Source organism: Protomyctophum bolini, assembly GCF_963924005.1.
Source record: "Protomyctophum bolini genome assembly, chromosome: 2".
NCBI classification, from domain to species: Eukaryota; Metazoa; Chordata; class Actinopteri; order Myctophiformes; family Myctophidae; genus Protomyctophum; species Protomyctophum bolini.
Window position 1 is genome coordinate 41,563,306 of NC_137863.1, and position 14,955 is coordinate 41,578,260.

General features: G+C 44.2%; 1 protein-coding gene across 1 annotated transcript in view; it reads left to right on the plus strand.

The window, feature by feature from the left end:
- LOC308328649 (receptor-type tyrosine-protein phosphatase gamma-like) overlaps positions 1 to 14,955 on the plus strand; it is a 385,093-nt gene that overhangs the window by 336,113 nt on the left and 34,025 nt on the right. The window contains 1 exon segment of the mRNA XM_080782637.1: positions 11,047 to 11,138. Within this exon segment, the coding sequence (XP_080638763.1) occupies positions 11,047 to 11,138 (92 nt within the window).

The window sequence follows — 14,955 nt, forward strand, 5'->3', positions numbered from 1 at the left end:
CATCAGCCGTTGTTTGGCTGACGAGCTTTACAGCAAAGGTCGTTCCTGGTAAAGTTTCAGCATACGGTGGCACTTGACTTTAACCACATGAACCCTAGCCTGGAATGCATACTTAAGGCTCATACATTCGCTTATCACCGCTGTGTAGTTTTTTTAAAGGGCTGGAAAACTACACCATTACGTCAGTCGCGGTGATGATCAGCTATCACAGCGGACACAGACCCATCTCTCTGTTTTAACTATCAGACAAGTCTTTTCACTCTGGAGCTATCACCCTGTTCACTGATTGGTAGGGGTGTCGAACTCAACTTGGGGCGAGGGCTGCATTGGTCAAAAGGTCACTTGATGGGGGGCCACAACCAGTTGCGGACACACGCTCTATCTATCTATCTACTGTATCTATCTATCTATCTATCTATCTATCTATCTATCTATCTATCTATCTATCTATATTCTACTGTAGTTAATAAACAATGCAATAAGGAATCCCCAACAAAACATTTGAAAGTAAAACATTTCAATTTGAAGTAAAGACATTACTTGTCTACCTGTTTACATCTGCTAATATGCAAAATATCTGCAGTTTCCGTGCAGTAATGTGTGGCTTTTGTTCTTATGTTTCTTATGTTCTTATATGTTCATGGATGGCTTCAAATGGCTCTCTTTGTTTTTCTTCCCACAATAGGCCTATATATCAATTTATAAATTGTGTGTTTTTTAGAATAGTAGCTACTATCATTATTGACTTTCAATATTATATTATTATAATTTGAGAGATGCTAGTTTTGTTTGAGAATCAAAAATCTCTATTTATAGCACGTTTAAAACAGAAGCTGACCAAAGTGTTGTAGCCTCAGGCATATAGTTTCATAATGTAATTTAGATGTGTCAACTGTGAGCAGTTTAGATTTATTGACCACTTCAGCCCTATATACATTTCAGCAATTTGAAAATAGCAGATCTACAAGCTCACAATGCTTGTGGATCTGCTATTTTCCAAATATTTTTAATACATTTGAAAACTTGAAATGGGACATTCTACATAATGAGTACTTTTACTTTTGGTACTTTAAGCACATTTTTATGCCAATAGACTATACTTTTGTACATTTTGAATTCTGGACTTTTACTTGTAACAGAGTAGTTTTGAGTGAGGGGTATGATGTTGGAAGACCCGAAACCCCGTTGACCTCAGGAAACATCACTGAAGATACGTCCCAGGTGCATCCATGCAATGTATCTTTTAGTTATAGTTATTCTATTTATAGTGACTCATAGGAATAGACTATGTGACAACCAGGTATAGTCAGGTGACTATGAAATGTAGACGGCACCCGGGTGAGCAGTATGGGTTAGCGCCCCAGCCTGTGTCCTCCGTGAGGAGGAAGCCCAACAACCCTCTGTGAGGCCTTTAGGAGGGCCATTATAGTCCACCACTCCTGAATGGAGTGCCTGGTGCTGGGAGTCTGGTGCAACGCACAGGTCCTGGGCCTGGTGAGAGCAGGAGTGGACCTGGTGAGACGTAGGAGGGGCCCGGTCAGGAGTCCACCCACAGAGCCTAGTCCTTCCACGCGCCAAATTACAGTACCGGCAGAGTATAGTTCTGGAGCAACGGATTGTGTGGCCTTGCTCATTCCCTGATGGACTGATCGAGGGTAGCTACTGGGACGTAAGTCGGGATTTGATCAAGACCCGGCTGGGTCGCCTGAGCGAGGGGTATGATGTTGGTAGACTAGTTATATTGCAGTATTTATAATTTTACTTAAGTAAAACATTGGAGTACTTTTTCCACCACTGACCACGGCTAGACCGGATCACATTTTGGAACACGGACTATAGGCTTTCCTCCGAGGTGGAAAGCCTGCTGACGTGAGGTTACATGAACCCTATAGCGTCCCTATTTTGGCCATGTCACGATAGGCGAACATTCACAGAAAATGCACAAATCTACAAACTCGTAGCTCGGCTATAAGAGATTTGCTGTAGACTGTGTAGAAGGAAGAAAGGAGAGAAACCAAATATTGACCCCTGGGGGTCAAAGTATAAGTGGTTTAAGTGGTTAAACTTGTCACTCAGCTGACTTATTTTCCCTATAGGACTGATATATCACTGCATACTATACAGCATGTGTAACACATTGAAAAGCACTTTGAATATAGGTGTGATAGAAATGAATAGAGCAATTTCAAACAATCGTCGCCCTGTACATCACCAACCAGCATTCCAAACAACCGATATCAGGCATTGATTAGGTCCTATAAGTGCTCGTAAATTGTCCCTAAGATCATGAGGGAAAGAGCTTAAGGGAAGAAGTATGGGGGCTATCTGTCAAGACGGTACCATGATTTAGGACAGAAATACGACCGTGTGGGGATTTACCGCAGATTTATGGGTGAATGGATGTAATTCATTTCGAGGTGATTTGAGGTCCTTTTTTTTTTTGCGAGGTTCTCTAAAGAGACAGGCTTTCAGTTTATGACTGTGTTTTGTGTTATGAGTATGACACACAAACATGCATGTATAAATGAGGAAAACGATATGCACATCCCAGTTTTTTATACAGTGCTGGTCCCAACAAAGTGATCGAATGAAGAGAAAAGTGGAATGTCCGCACGACGATATTATTCTGCTCCCTGTCCGTTTTATTTCAACCTATAGAATAACAACATTTCGACCCCATCCAGGCTTTCTGAAGTACATTTGAGGCATATTATAGGGGTATAGGTGGCGGGTAGGTATACTGTACATACTTGTAGCAAAACACTGCCGCTCATGAGCTATAGATCCCTCATGATGGTTATAAGAATGTTGCACGCACATCCCAGAAAGTAAGCCTTCCTGAGCCATGGGGCTAGGAGGAGCCTATCTCCGGTGTCCTTAGCGTGTGGCAGCTTGATGTAAAGTACTGTACAGTGTACTGTACATGTACACCCCCGGGCATGACAGTAGTATGTCGCAGGGACTTACCCTTGATGCTGAGCAGGGACGTGCAGAGTGTGTTGGAGAGGCAGTGGCTGAAATCCCGTAAGAGGGCACTTTTGGACAACATTTGCAGATCTAGCTACTAGGCATGTAACGATATATCGTATATTGCGATATGGCCATATATCGATTTTCAAAGAAATAGTGTGTGGTATGAAATGTGAGCTGTAATCATATTCCATCATATTCACATGCTTTTGGAGAGAAATGAGACTTTCACTTTCAGTAGTAGAGGCCTGCAGAGGGGGGCTGTGTGTGTGTGTCTGTGACAGTGCCCAGGTGATGGTCGTTATTGATGCTTATTAATACATCAAGGAAGGCAATTATGTTTGCAATGTAGTTAAATAAAAATTGTGGAAAAAATCATATTTATTATTTTTAAATGTGGTCATTTGTCTGGAAAATTGTGTTGAAAATATCGTGAGAAATCGTACCGTGAACCTCACATCGTGATACGTATCGTATCGTGAGTTGAGCGTATCGTTACATGCCTACTAGCTACAAGCTCACAACGCGTCGCAGACCAGCTATTTTCGGGGAGCAACCCATGGCACTCTTCAGCTAGATGTGTGTACGGCATGGATTTATAAACACATTTGTTCAACGCTAAATGCTGCGTTCAAGTTCAGGAGACTTTGGGGGGGAAAAAAAGCAATTGAGGAGGGAATTTGCATTTGCAAAGAGAGGAGGGCATTTGCATTTCTTTCACCATATAGTAAAGTGCTGCATTCGTGGTCTGGAAAGTGCAGTTGTTTTACAGACGGGTTAAAGGGCAGGGGATGAAGCCCCCTTTGATGTCTAATGTGTGTTCACGTCCCTGATGCTGAGTGCCCAAGCAGGAAGGCACTGCAGGGTCCCAGAGAGTCTTCATTTCCTGATCCACTCTCTATTACTATAACATGGTGGTGTCATAAGAGTTTAGTTTGAGTTTGTGCTCGGAGTGAGTGATATCACGATGAGAATGCTCAATCTTTTGGCTGTTAATTAAAATGTTATACACCTCAAACCAAAACATTTTATCGGACCGCTCTGGGCCAGCCTCCAAGAGTGTCCCACTTAATCAGTTGTGACTCGCTTTAGTATAAATAACGTTATCAATGGAAGTTTTATTTATCGTCGTATAAGACGTTGAATAAAGTGGAGATTTATTATCGATGAAGCGTCCCCCCTTTTGTAGACCATGAATCCCAACTTCAATCATTTTGCAAAGCCTCAAATGACCTCTAGGTAACATCCATGTCATTGCAGCTGATTGTCGGTGGTAGTGAAACAGCAGGCTTTGAAATTCTGAACATAATATAATTCTACACGGAACGGTAAGAATATTAAATATTTGAACATTGATGCCGTCTGTACCGTTATACCGTCGCCGGTTCTGTGCCGTCCTGTTTCCGTTTACCGGTCCTGCTCCCGGTCCACTATAAAATGAAGTCCGGTTGCCGTCTAATACCGCTTTGCCTGATTCCATGTGAATGCAGCACAAATATAGGGTTTCATGATACATGCTTCCCTGATACATGCGCAGTCCTTCTTTCCACCACCAGGGGTAGTGAGCGGGGTATATTACAACAGACCTGAGTAATGTTGATTTAGCTGTTTGTTCGCTCATCGGAGCTGATAAGGCTCTGTGGCAATGCTGTGGCCGCAAGTCAAGCTGACACTGGTACGGTCTCTATCTCTTCTCCTCTATTTGAAACGAAACAACAGAAAAGATATTGCATTGTGGGGTGAGGGGAGGGGGGGGGGGGGGGGTCTGTCTCGCTCTACACGTGGTGAACAGAGTATAGTGAACATGATTGGAACGCTGGATTGCACAGAGGGCTTGCTTTGCTGCTGTCTTTATAAACTCAGCCACGCTGCTGCAGTAATGACTAGTGCTATACAGCGTTTCATGTGAGTTTATGGGGCGCGCGGGTACCGTGTGTGGTACCGGAAGGTGCAAGGGTGTGTGTGTGTGTGTCTAGACACTCATACAAGCACACACACACACGCACGCACGCACACACACACACACACGGACACACCTCATAGTTACGAGAAGGGCTGGCAGCAGGTGCTTGGAGGCGTGTTGGGAATTTAATCCTATTGTAGAGCAAAGCTCAGGTCACAACCATGTGTTTTACACACACACACACACACACACACACACACACACACACACACACACACACACACACACAAACACACACAGACACACACCCCTCCCGAAGCAAGACCCTCCCACATGGCCCTGAACAGTCCCCGTCTAGTCTCACCGACTGTCACCTGACTAGCAGGAAGTAAATACTTGTGAATGACCTGAGAGAGAGAGAGAGAGAGAGAGAGAGAGAGAGAGAGAGAGAGAGAGAGAGAGAGAGAGAGAGACCAACCCCTCATGTGCCTTGTTAGGGCACTCGTCCCTCCCTCTCTCCTGGTCCCAGTGTGAGTGTGTGTGTGTGTGTGTGTGTGTGTGTGTGTGTGTGTGTGTGTGTGGTGCTAGTCGGTGTGTTCCGTGGGCAGCATGCAGTCCCTCTCTGCTCTCTCCCCTCTGCTCGTTCAGTAGGATGAACAACCTCTGCTCCCTTCTTTGCATCAAATACAGGTAGGGTCAGGACACACACACACACACACACACACACACACACACACACACACTGGAGAGGGACGTTCATAGGTGGCAGTGTTTAACGCACTCACCCACACAGCACACACACATGTACTCTAGCGCTAGTTGTTGTATACAGTAGGTGGGATTTGTTCTACGGTATAGCCTACGTAATGCGCATGTTCAGTACGCGTGGAGCAGTGTTTTAACACACACACACACACACACACACACACACACACACACACACAGACACACACCGGAAAGTGGATCCAATATAAGACACAAAACATAAACATGCATACATACATACACAGGCCGTAGTACATTTACAGTAGACGGGTGGGATTGGTTGTAGGATACTCTTACACATACCGCATGCACACACGCATACACGCACGCACACACACACACACACACGCACGCACGCACGCACACACACATACATGTAAACATACAAAGGCCTTAGTACCTAACCTTTATTTACAATACAGTAGGTCGATGCGATTGGTTGATCGATTTATTTTTTTGTTCTTAGAAAGAAATCTATTCAGTACGGGCTTGCAAGTTTGAAGTAGTTTTTATTGTTTCCTTTTTTGTTAGATTCGGTAATACTGTAGTTTCTGTATTGGTCAGATTCCGTAATACTGTACCGGTAGTTTCTGTATTGGTCAGGGGAAATATTGAACTGCTTCAGAATAGGTAAGCTATTGTGTTCAAACTTTGTGAAGGCCGTTGACTCACGCAGTTCCTTTAGTTTCTTGTTTGATTGTTACATTATAGTTTCAGTAAGATTGAAGTAGGAAGGCAGTTCACTCATATAGACATCCAGGTATAAATGTATACGCCTCATCCATACATTCTATTTGTACATTATTTTTGTTTGTTAAATAAATACACAATATAGGTTTTTTTTCTTTTACTGAATTAATAAAATACTTTTTCATCTAATATATATTTTTTGTTTGCTATAGTGAACTATGATAATCTGCACGCACGCACACACACACACACACACACACACACACACACACACACACACACACACACACACACACACACACACACACACACTGCAGGTGCTTGTCCCTTTTGCTTTTAAGTAGATCTCTAGTGTTAACAATGAGTGAGGCCACTGATATCAAGTATACAGATTACAGTAGCCTACAATCCCTCAGGTAAGAAATCAACACATTGCTTGTAGCTTTATAAAGAAGATGACCTATTTCAGCCAGGCTTCGGTGTTGCCCCCCAGCCAAGACCTGGCCCACAACAGACCTATGGGTTATACTAGTATGCACACACACACACACACACCATTTTGGAAAGAACTTAATTGGGCCCCTTCCCTGTACTTCCTTCACAGGTGTTGCCTATGATGCTAATGAAAATGGAACAGAGCCTTAATTAGTATCATCGGTAACACCTGCAGTATGAAGAAAGTAGGGATACAAGCGGCCCGGAAGTAGGAAGAGTTATTCTGTGTGCATATAGAGCCCACTTGCATGATAGGTTCATTAGATTGTACGTCGGTCTATAGCGAGTGGGAGACTGGGGTTCAACAACCGCTACCTGCGCATCACTACATATATATATACATGTATAATGTGGTCGCTTTATACCCGTTAAGACCTGAGGCAGCTTCTTCAAATTCTAAATCTAAATTATTCTCCACACAGTATATAGTTCAACAACATTGTCATGCCAAGGATCCTCAAAATGATATGTATTTGGCTGTGGACTTATCCAAAGTGACTTACAACTTTAAGATCAGAGTAAATGGCATTGACCCACAGGAAATATAGTCACACAAGTACACAGAGAGTACATTGCAGAAACAAGGTAAACTTCAAACCTCAATCTAAATAATATTCTTAACGCTGTTTAAGAACACATTGTGTCAAGCAAAACAAATCTAAATGGCTAATATACAGTAACTAGCATATAAAGCAAAATGTGACAAGGGATAAAAGGAGGACTCCTCCGCAACTTTTCATCGTGATTGCTGTTGAACAATTTTTGTTAGTGGAATTCACTCTTCCGTGGTTAAGCATTATGTCATGCTTTAGCTATTGAAAAATAGCGCGCTACGAGCTTGTAGGTCTGCTATTTTTGAAAAATCGAAGAACGACTGACATAGAAACATAGCTTTTTCAGAAAACTGTCAGGATGAGACATTTTTAGAATCTGATCTCAGGTCAGAATGGGCTACGCCGTGTGTTCAGTCGTGGCCGCTCCGACATGAGCAACCCGCCTTGACCCGTGGTTACATATCACTAAACACGCCGTCAGCGCCATCAGCATGAACGAGATGGCAAGACCGACACTAACACGTCCGATTACAATAACAACAGCCATGACGGTGGTTCCTTTGTGGACAAACGGGTTGCGGAAGGCGTCGCTCCGCTCCACGCTGACCGGGTTCTTCATTTCACAAAAGTATTCCTGAACCCTCCTCCCCCGGCGATTATTGCGGATGTACCAGCGCACGGGCTGCTCCTCGGAGTCAGACGCCATCCAGGTCCCTCCGTCGTCGTCCTCCTCCCTCCAGACCCAGCGATAGGTGACCGAGCCCGAACCGTTGGCGACGTCCCCTCGACAGCCGAGCGTGCACCCGCTATAGTAGGGCGAACAAGCCAGTGGCTGGACGGCCACCACCGGCTTCGGGACTTTCTTGACTACTTCGACCCTGTACGTCTTGCTCCGCAGAAGTCGGCCGTTATTTACCTCCACCGCGTACACTCCACTGTCTTCCGCGGTCATGTTTTTGACTACCAACGTTCCCGTCGCTTTATTCAACTCGGCGCGTTCTTTATACGTCCCGTGGTAATCCACGTCGGGGCCACGGTCGGCGTCCCATTCCGCCACCTTCCGGGGGCCGTGTCTCCAGAGGACGCCGGTGATGTTTTCGGCGACTGAGATAATAGCGTCCGGACGCAGTTCCAGGACCGCGTCCCACGGCAGGTATTGGATCACTTCCACCTCGTACGTCTTGCCCTGCGGTCGGCCGTTCACCTCCACGGAGTATCCGCCGCCGTCGTCCGCGGTCACGTGTCTGACGACCAAGCGTCCCGTGTGGCTGTTCAGCTCCGCGCGTCCTTTATACGTCCCGTAGTACTCCACGCCGTGAGGCCCGTAGCTCTCGTCCCATTCTGCCACCTTACTGGGGCCGTGTTTCCACAGGATGCCAGTGATGTCTCGAGTGGTAGATGTGTTGTCCGGATGCAATTCAAGGCTCCAGTCCAGCGGTACGGATTCCACGTCTTGCTGGGCTGGTGCCAGGCTGAGGCCAGCAGCCACCGCCGCTGCCAGCAGACACACGCACCACGGAGCCTTCATCAAGCCTGTTGACTCAAAACTAACACAGAGAAACGGAAACTATAAAATAAAATAAAACATTTTCGTTGAAACTTACTGAAACTAAATAAAAACAAGAAAAGAAAAACCATAGCTAACTGAAACTGTAACTGCTAACTGAAACTAACTGAAATGATAGACAAAATATTGTTTGTTTTTGTTTTTATCAAGTTATGTATAAGCTTGATCTGTAACTGAATATTCTTTTTTTGAGTTTTTATCACACAACACTTTTCAATCCTGCACCGTCAGGTACAGGATTGAAAAGGGCAGAAACAAAACTAAACTAAAACTAGCACTAAAACTATAGCAAACCCCGCTCTAAAAACGAACTAAAACTAACTGAACTAGAAAGAAATAAGTCAAAACGAAGTATAACCAAAGTATAATGGGAAAATCCCAAACTATAATAACCTTGGCCTTCATACGGACTAGAGCTCCTCCTCCTCCTCCTCCTCCGGCTTCACGGCAGCACAACCGCTGGACTCCGCTGGGACCTGTGCTAGCCTGTTTAGCTTAGCATGGCCAGTAGTTGCTAAAAAAGTGTCTGGTCATCTCTGCGGTGGAGAACGAGCTCTTAATTGTTCTCAGCTGTTCAGTCATCGTTTCTTTTTTCCTCTCTGACCGGTATAACTTATGGTCTCACTACAGACCACACACCGTAATCTGCGCATTACTGTAGTCCGTCCCATTCAACGTAACGCGTTGTGAGCTTGTAGATCTGCTATTTTTGGCACTGGACACCGTTGTGCGGCTAAGTATGAATCAGGCATTAGAAGGGGATTAACGTGTTGTGTCTGCAAGTCTGCCGTCAACACATAAACACCCTCTACACCACTTAGTGAGTGGGAAGCCACGCTATAAGATCAACACGGGAAAGGCTGTTCAAGCCTTCTCTAAAAGACCCTCGACAACACTCCGCACATCCTAGACTTCTCCGTCCTGGCTCCCAAACTGTGGAATAAACTCCCCCATTGCAGTCAGAACTACAGACTAAAGGCCTATATTCATACTGCAGTTTTAGGTGCGGTAAGGTGACCACCAAAACCTATACAACATGACGTCACGGTCACGCTGTGGTGGTATAAGCTCAGCCATCAGCCAAACACATCGCTCTTGTTTTTACTAAATCACCGTTTTGGTGGTCACCTTACCGCCTACAACTGCAGTATGAATATAGGCCTTAAATCTCAATTATCTGCTCATATTCACCTCTTCAAACTGCACCTCACCCTTATAGCACTCCTCGCTCCTTGTATCCCTTCTTGTCCACTTCTTACTATGCACATACTGTACTGTATTATGTCACTTGTTCTACTTTGACTTTATTTGTTTATTTGGACAGGACAATGCATATTAATGGCCGTCACATGGACGTAAATACATACAGTCTATGGTAAATACACCAGATATAGCATAGACAGGCAAACAGTGGAATACATTTACATAACATTACATAGCGGGAACACAGCATAAAAAAGAAAAAAAAAAAGAAATACACATATATTTTTGTTCTTTAGAAGTGTTACGCGTTTCAGTTTTTTTACGAAGCATGTTCTTTAGACAGATTCTAGGTTAATTGTTTATAGTTTCTTTGAGGCACTACTACGTCATTCTTCTCCACTCTACTTGTGTGACTATTTACCCAGTTATTTGTTGACTAGAGTTCATGCTTTTCTTGTTGCTTCAGCAGACATTTCTGTCACATTAGTGGTGTATGTGTGTGTGCGTGCGTGCGTGCGCAAATTATGTCAATAGTGAGCTACTGTGCCGACTGTATACTTTGGCCTTATGACAAGACACGTTCACACTGACTCAATCTTTTGGATTATCTGTTCTTTTGTTCTCTCTTGCTTGTCTTTGTGTCTGTCTGTCTGTCTGTCTGTCTGTCTGTCTGTCTGTCTGTCTGTCTGTCTTATACGTATCTATACTGTATGCAATTGTTATTGTATTATACAGTATTTAAGTAAATATTGCTATTGTTCCTTCATCGGAAATTCCTTTTCCTGTGTTGTCTTGTTGCTGCAATGCCGATGACCCCAAACCCCATTGTCTTCCTCCAGCACTGTACACCAGAATGTCAAATGTTGAACGCACGTCTCTGTGCCCCGTGTGTCTCGCAGGCGCTGTTTTCAGACGGCACACTTCTATGTGGAGGATAGCAGTTCGCCCAGAGTGGTGCCCAATGAGAGCATCCCTGTCATCCCTATCCCAGGTAAGGACCAATCACAGCCCGCCTCTCACTCTGCTTTGTACACGGCAAAAGATCCTCAATGTTCATTTTTTACTCTGACCCAAAAAATTGACCTTTTGGTTTGTCTTTCTTTCTTTCTGTCATGCTTGTACGCTGTGGGAGTGTTTCCCCACACGGTTCCACCGTGGTGGTGGTGGTATTCTTGGAGGGTCAGGGTCAAGGATATTCTTATACCCAGAGTCAGAGTTCAGAGGGTTATCCGGTTGCACTAATAGTCAAAGGGTCACAGAGAGACATCAATAAGCTACACACCATGGACAGTTGGACACACACGCAAATATGCATGCGCGTGGCTGCGTGCGTGCCTGTGAGTGAGTCCACGCACACACGCACGCACGCACACAGAAACACCTGTTTTTAGGTTGCTGGGAATCGATTGTTTTGAGAGAACATGATTTGAGAACACAGACATACCCCCGACACGCGCACGCACACACACACACACACACACACACACACACACACACACACACACACACACTCACACTCACACGCAGAGCATATGAGGTCTATGTGTGTACTGACCCTCTCTTGCCTGCCCAGAGATTTCTTTTTTGTGCTGGAATGAAGTAGAGTTGTGGCCCCAAAACACTTAACGTCAATTAGAGCTCAGCACAAACCCTACAACCCTCCGTCCACGCCACGCCACGCCACGGCACCAGTGCCAATTGACCCAGGTGTCGCGGAGCAAACAATCACCAGGCATCAAGAGGAACACTTACACAATCTACATGAGGGGGTAGAGAAGACTGAAGTGAAATATTGTGTGTGCGTGAGTGTGTGTGTGTGAGTGTGTGTGTGTGTGTGTGTGTGTGTGAGTGAGTGCCTGTGTGTTAAACCTACAGTATGTATTTGTGTCTCTCAGAGAGAGAGAGAGAGAGAGAGAGAGAGAGAGAGAGCAGAAATGAGACACACGAGACAGGTCACAAACCAGATTAAATCCTTCAACGTTGCTGCTTGGTCTGTGCATGGTGGGGGGGGGGACTTTAACCCATTTTGGTGTTTTAAGCATTATGTTATACTTTAGCTATTGAAAAATAGCAGACCTACAAGCTCGCTCGAGCTTGTAGGTCTGCTATTTATTTTAATCGTGAAATTCTTTATAATCTTTGAATATAATAATATTCTTTCAGAGCGAACGTTTTTAACTCAAATCTTTGCTTTTCACATTTTCAGATGGGGGTCGGTGGTATATATTACATATCATTTTTGGGGTCCTGGACATGAAATATTGAGAACATGCACTGATATAGAAACATGAGGTTTTTCAGGGAAAAAAAGGCATTTTTTTTACGTTTTTTTCGGGATTGAAGGAGTTTTTGCACTGAAAATACCTATACGGGCAGCATGAGGCTATATAGCAGTGTTGCATAAATGTCGCAGCGGCGCACCGGCAACACTTCAGCCACAAACTGTTACTGCAGAGAGAAACCCACAAAACAGGCACAGCAGTCCGTAGTACCCTCACGTACAGCAGTTCAGCGTTATTTGGAAAATAAAACGAGGGAGAAGAACAGACGTACAGTACAGTACCCCCTCCCTTTTCCACATAAAAAACATATTCATATGACAGCCAAAAGTTAATTCATGTCAGGAAACTGTCTCAAATTAATACTGTATAGGCCTACATGAAACAGTGGCTCTCAACGGCCTGTGGACGGAACGATGTGGCGGATGCATCCTGCTGTTGGTATAAGATATTAACCCATCTAGGCCTGACGTCGAAATTTCAAAAATGTCTCAAATCTATGTCTATGTCTAAATCCTGAGATTTGCGCCACATTTTCACGATTTTTTCAAAAATAGGAGACCTACAAGCTCGTAGCGCGCCATGAGCCTATGAGCTTGTAGATCTGCTATTTTTCAATAGCTAAATTATAACATAATGTTTGAAACAAACAATGGGTTAAGAGATCCATCAAAAGATATCACACACCTAACACGTGAGAAGCTCACAGTGGGCAAGTTGATACTGTTCATTGATCTGCCCCGTGTGTCTGAGGTTCTGACGCACGAACGTGAGGTTCTGAGACGCACGTCAGTGAAAAACTAAGATTAAACCAGACACAAATCACATCGACAAATCTGTGTGAAGGTTTCAGTGCCACATACGCAGACGTGTGCATCCCAAAACGTTATACCATACTAATCACCTAAATATTCTGTATTGTGTCTGTGCTTTTACTGAAATATTAACTTGTTTTTTTTCCAGATTTTCATTACTTTACACATACAGTACACGTACTTACTGAGCCACGGACGCAGACCCCTAAGCCTGATTTATACTTCAGTGTGCTGTGGTGTCGGCGTGTCGCGTAATGTGAGCTTGTAGATCTCTCCTGCTTTCAGCACACAACACGGCACGCAACGAAGTATAAATTAAGCTCTAGTCTTTGCACATTTTAAGTACAATTTCTCTGTTTTGAGACACTAGGGACGTACAGTAGTCCCCCCGTCCCCCCATCACATCGTGCCTGTTTGCATGCACACAGCGCGCTGTGGGATCTGGTCTGTCTCTGTCAAGGCCTCTCTCGGGTGCCACTGTAAAAAACCCAATCCAACAACAGTACTGTACTGCTAATGAGCTCCTCTGGGGAGTGTATAGAAGCTAATGTGACCCTCTGTTCTGTACCAGAAATCAGTCGGATGTTGCTAAAGCTCATTTAGGAGAAATACAACTGCGTTTCAAGGTTTTTTTCCGTCACATTAATTCCCTTTCATTTTTATGCACCACTGAAGTGGATAAATGAAGCTCTGGGGCGTGAAAATGTATACGGTGAATTGACACAAGAGAATGCGTTTGGAGAGGACCGTGCTAACAAGTTTGTCAACAAACTTTTGTGTCTTTTTTATTTTAACTGGCTTAAAGGACATTCGAGCATGTGCCTAAATATGTATGTATCACATTTTATAGCAATTTATTGTTTTATTATTTACTATAGTCCTACATTCAGTAGAGATCTACTGAATGTGTCAAACTGAGCCTATGACACACACAGTGTGGCTTCCCCCCAGTAGTCTGCCTTCACATTCAGTAGATCCTGTGATCCTTGGTTGAAAGAAACGTAAGTTGTCCTTTAAAGACAGCGCATGAGTCAGAAACAAGCATTTACTTACCAAGACATCACAGCATCATGGGAATCTCGTTACCCCTGCTGTGTACTTAATATGAACCTTGCAACAGTAAACCCCCAGTGTTCATTTAATCAGCAGCTCCCAAACACCGAGTTGGGACCTATTTTTGGGCCATAGAACTGTTTGTATGGGTCACGACTCGCAATAGAATCGAAAGAAATGCAAGAAATATATATTTTTAAATATAATGAAAATAGCAGATCTACAATCTCACAGCGTGTCACAACACAAGTTGAGTGAGTTTGTAGATCCGCTATTTTCACTGTTAAATAGGGCTTAAGTACGGAGGCCCCTGAATAAGTGGGCACCCTAGGCTGCAATGCCAGCCTGACAGCGTGTTGCGGGTTCGAATCCCAATACCGCCGCCCGTTGCACGTTGTCACTCCCCATTTCTGGTCAGTCTAGCTGTCCTATCGACCACAAAAGCATAAAATCAATAAAAAGGCAATAAATCTTTATTTTAAATTTTAACGTTTTTGACCCAGATGGACATGGTCCATTTTGGTCAGTTTTACTTTTGACATCCTCAAATGATATTCAGGCGCGTGACTATGGATGGAGTCACGAGACGAGTCGGAGACAGCGGGCCTATACAAGCTCACAGCAATGTCACATTGCGACCACAGTTTGTGGCTGTATTTTA